Genomic DNA, 4,293 nt, shown 5'->3' on the forward strand with positions numbered 1-4,293 from the left:
ATCATCAAAATTAAACGAAATAAACATTTGAAATATATGAGTTTGTATGTAATGTATGAATATAATATACAAGTTTCACTTTTTAAATGGAATTACTGAAATCAATCTACTTTTTCATGATATTCTAATTTTATGACCAGCACCTGTATGTGCACTCCTGCCTACTCCCTAAGAAACAATAATGGTGTCATATTTGAATTTTAAGCATGAATAACTTCTAACAGCTAAACAAAAAGGAAAAAATAAACATCTGAACACATGCCAGGGTGGTAGGAACTATGCAAATCAACAACAGTGAACAACTGATAAAACTATCTGAGGTTTTGATTTGTTTCTTTAAATTAAAACAATGTTATTTTTTGTTTAAGTAGAGGTAGTGGGACCTAAAACTTGTACTGGGAGCAACCTATGGGAATACTATCCTCTTCCCTTTTCAAAGTCTGGCATCCTGTATAGGGTCCAGCATTACAATATAAGTCAGTGATATAAACAGCAACAAACACTAAACGGATGCTTCAACCAGATTATCTGGATTTACTAATATTCCAGAAGGAAAGATTTAACCATGTTCTATTTTTTATAATGTAGAAAATAAATTTGCCACTCACTGCTGAGCTACTGAAAAAGTGTTAAGCACATCTGTTGCTGGTAGTTGTACTAACTGTGTGTGAGGCCTCATTTTTGGGTGTTGTTTGTTAATTTTGAGCCGAATTTTGTATATGTGTATTGCAATTTTAAAACAAGACCTGTTTCTGAGCTGCAGTTTTTTATTATCTAGTAAATAATTAGTCTCAATAACAAATGTAGAGCCATTCCTTGGCTTTATCAACTTGTATTGTATTTAATGTCAGTGTGTTGAATCAAACTCATATAATCGGATTGTGTCATATTGTAATTAAAGGCTGAACTGTATTGTGATCGCGGCTGAATCATTTAGTATCCTATCAGTTCTTGCTGCTCATGTATGTTTAATAAATCAAATTGTTGGCAGTGTATCAAGATTGTTCCAGCCACAAACCAGAGGTGCACAACCCTACTTAACACTAAACCACCAGATTTGGTTTTAAGAGTTTGCATGGGCTCTAAAACTTTGCTTTCCTTAAAGTGCACTCACAGTCAAAAGACAGATAAGTTTGGTGAAGAAGAAAATCGAAATTTTTCAGAAGTTGTGGGTTTATCCATCTCTGCTGGAGTTTGGAAGGCTGGATCTTGGGTTTATCAAGGTGAGGCTGCAGCAGTGCTGTGTTGTAATTAAGAAAATGCTGAAACAGTTAGTATCAGTGGGCCCCCTGGAGGCTTGAGACTTTAGTGCAGCTCCCAATCCTCAATCCTCACGGTCATTTCCTGTCACTGGCACAGCAGAACTGATGGTGCTGCAACATGCCAGCATTCATTAGATCACTGCCTCCTATGAAAACCTTCACCAAAGAGATGCAATCAGGTGTTAGAAGTCTTAGGGAAACCTGAGTCTTTGTTCCTTCTGCAGGCTCAACGGGCTTGGAGTTGTGTGCATGGCATCTTTAGGTGTTACTTTTGACAAGAGGATTTCTCTAATGCCCTCCAAGTGTGTTGACTTGTCAGTGCATGCCGAACACTACCTATATTTGTGGTTAGGATACCTCATTGTCACAGAATAAATCGGGCATTGTTTAACAGAAATCTTCAAATTTACTTTGCTTTAAAAATTTATCATCGAGAGCTTTTAGTTGTGGGTAAACTTTTATTAAAATGTCCTAAAGCAAATGTATTTTTTTCTATACATCATTTTTACTGTAAAGTAAACTCCTTTAAGCATTTCTATTCAAACTTAGCAGACCGGTTCAGTCCCAAATTAAAAGTCTGTAGCATTCCTTGAAGGAATGCACATCGCCCGCCACCCTTCATTAGGAGAATTAAGCTAAGATCATCTTATGACAAAACATTATTGAGTTAGCTCTGTTTGTGCAATTGAGCAAGATCTCGTGAGATGGGACTGTTGAGGGTGACTCTCAGCTACTACTACTACACCAAACTTTAGCTCAGTATCTGTAAATTTGACAATGGTGTAGTCATTTTAGTGCTGGCCAAGATCGATTAACTATGGCAGCCATCTTAGATTGGGATGACTCCAAAAGTTAATGAGTTGCACAGGGACATCCAATAATTACTTTCTGAGAGTTACATTAAAACCTACCTCACTGAACAACAGAGCAGACTCCAAAAGTTAATGGGAAAGTTTTAAAAGCACATTTGGCTAGATCAGTTAGGGCTTGGAGTTTAGGTTGAAGACGACTCTAATCTGTTATCACACATAACTTTATATCCATATCTGTAAAAGAGTTAAAGCTCTTTTTGTGTTTGCTAAGGTCGCTTAGCTGTGTAGGCTGTTTTGAATCAGGATGATTATTTATATAAATCAGTTATATATGTACACCTAATAATTACTTTCTAAAAGTTTTACTAAAATGGTGGTTCATGAGATTTTTTGCTAACAGACAGATTTTCTGCCATAGAAAAGAAGATAATGATCCACCAATAAAAGACTTGGACATCATTTTGCTTCAGTTTTTGTAACCTCCTATTGCATATTTGCATCCTAAATATGTCATATTGTTTATTCCATTGCAAAATCAGCCCAACCTTATATTTTTTATCCCCTGTTTATCTTAACTTATGTTGCTAAAAAGCAAAATTAGAACCTCGAAGTTGGACCCTCATGGGACATTGGAGGTTGGAAGTTGCATGCCATCTCAAATGGTATTGTTGAATTTTCCAGATTTGATGGGGTTGTGGGGCTTGGGGGTGGGGAGGTGTGTGNNNNGAGCTGCCAGTTTTATGACAAAAAAAGAGACTTTTAACTGGACACTCCCCCTAAAAACCCTGGACGCGGATTTCTTCGCCTCCGATTGGCTGCGAGGGCCCCAGCCGACAACACCTGCTTAACTCCTTCATCCGAATTGACACCCGGGGCTTCTGAGAAATATAGGCAGCATCTCCCTTCCTGCTCGTGCATTCAGTCCCACACAGCTGCTCCGCGAGACACCAAGTCGCAGCTGCGCTCATCGCTGATCCAAGGTGAACCCGCCCTCTCTCTCTCTCTCTCTCTCTCTCTCCCTCCCTCTCTCGCTCTCTCTCTCTCTTTCTCTCTCTCAGACACGCACACACACTAACACTAACACACACACACATACACACACGCTGCCGGATCGTTGCTGGGAACAGACTGAGGCGCACAGCCGGAGACGCAATGTTGGTCAAGCTGACCGCGGCGCTGCTGGTTCTGTCAGTGCTGGAGCGGGTAGTTGGATCGGATAATATTGATTTTCCCGACCTGCCCCCGGAGAAGCCCGCGAGCCACAAAGGACGCCTCTCTCTGCAGAACACAGGTAAGATCTGGAGTGTCACAGTGTTGATGTTGTGGGGGAGGAGGGTGGGCGAGAGGAGAATGGAAATTGAGGAGGGATTGGAGACGGGGGGGGAATATTCTTGTTGCTCTCAGACACGTGTTTTGTTATTTTTTGTTGATTTTCTTTAAAGAACAGGGGCAGATTTCTGAGATTATCTGGACTAAAATTCAAACTCGAGGCTCGAGGCTTTCCCACGAAAGACGATCTTTTGTAAATACTCCCAGGCGGTCATTCAATATGTTAGTAAAGTATTAATAGAATGGCACAAGGTAATAGGTAATCCATCTAGGTTGAGCGCGCGCGCGGTATAGGTAACTGTCTCAACAGTTATCTGAGCAAAATCTCCCTTTTTGGTTGTTTGTTTCTTTGCAGTCAAGGTTGGATTTTAGCTGGTTAAAAACGTGACCAGTGAGTTTGGTTGCTGGACAGAGCTAAAGTTGATTTATTTCAACACTTACGAATAATATTAGGTGCTTATAGGAACCATAAAAGGCAGGTGTGATTGCGCCAAATAGCGCGCAACAACCACACCGGAGCGCACGGTCCTGCTTTCTACAAGCCCGATATTTTAAGGGTTCTCGTTCTGCCTTCTTTGTGAGAGATAAACCTGTGTCAGGATGTCAAAGCATATATCTTATTCTTCTTCTGGGAAAAAAACAAACAAATAAGAAATCGGGGCCAAACTCCTGTGCAGGTCCCGCAGCAGCAGCGGCAGCAGCGGCGGCGGCAGCGCAGACTCCTGGTAACACCACTGTGTAATTCAACGCGCGCTGCGGCCGAGCTCGTACAATCCAAGCACATTCCCGCGATGCCAAAACAAGCACTGCTGACAGCGGCTCACTTTTCCTGCGCACTAAAGTTCAACTCATCCCCTTTCCCTCCTCCCCCCACGCTGCTTGCCCCCCCC

The 4,293-nt window shown here is 41.4% G+C and overlaps 1 protein-coding gene across 1 annotated transcript in view; it reads left to right on the forward strand.

The window, feature by feature from the left end:
- Positions 1 to 2,962: 2,962 nt before the first annotated feature.
- The window catches only part of stc2a (stanniocalcin 2a), an 8,433-nt gene continuing 7,102 nt past the window's right edge, over positions 2,963 to 4,293 (forward strand). Inside the window, exon 1 of the mRNA XM_017432992.3 lies at positions 2,963 to 3,365. Within this exon, the coding sequence (XP_017288481.1) occupies positions 3,227 to 3,365 (139 nt within the window). The 5' untranslated portion in view covers positions 2,963 to 3,226. The remainder of the gene's footprint in view (positions 3,366 to 4,293) is intronic.

This window comes from Kryptolebias marmoratus, linkage group LG9 (genome assembly GCF_001649575.2).
Source record: "Kryptolebias marmoratus isolate JLee-2015 linkage group LG9, ASM164957v2, whole genome shotgun sequence".
NCBI lineage: Eukaryota > Metazoa > Chordata > Actinopteri > Cyprinodontiformes > Rivulidae > Kryptolebias > Kryptolebias marmoratus.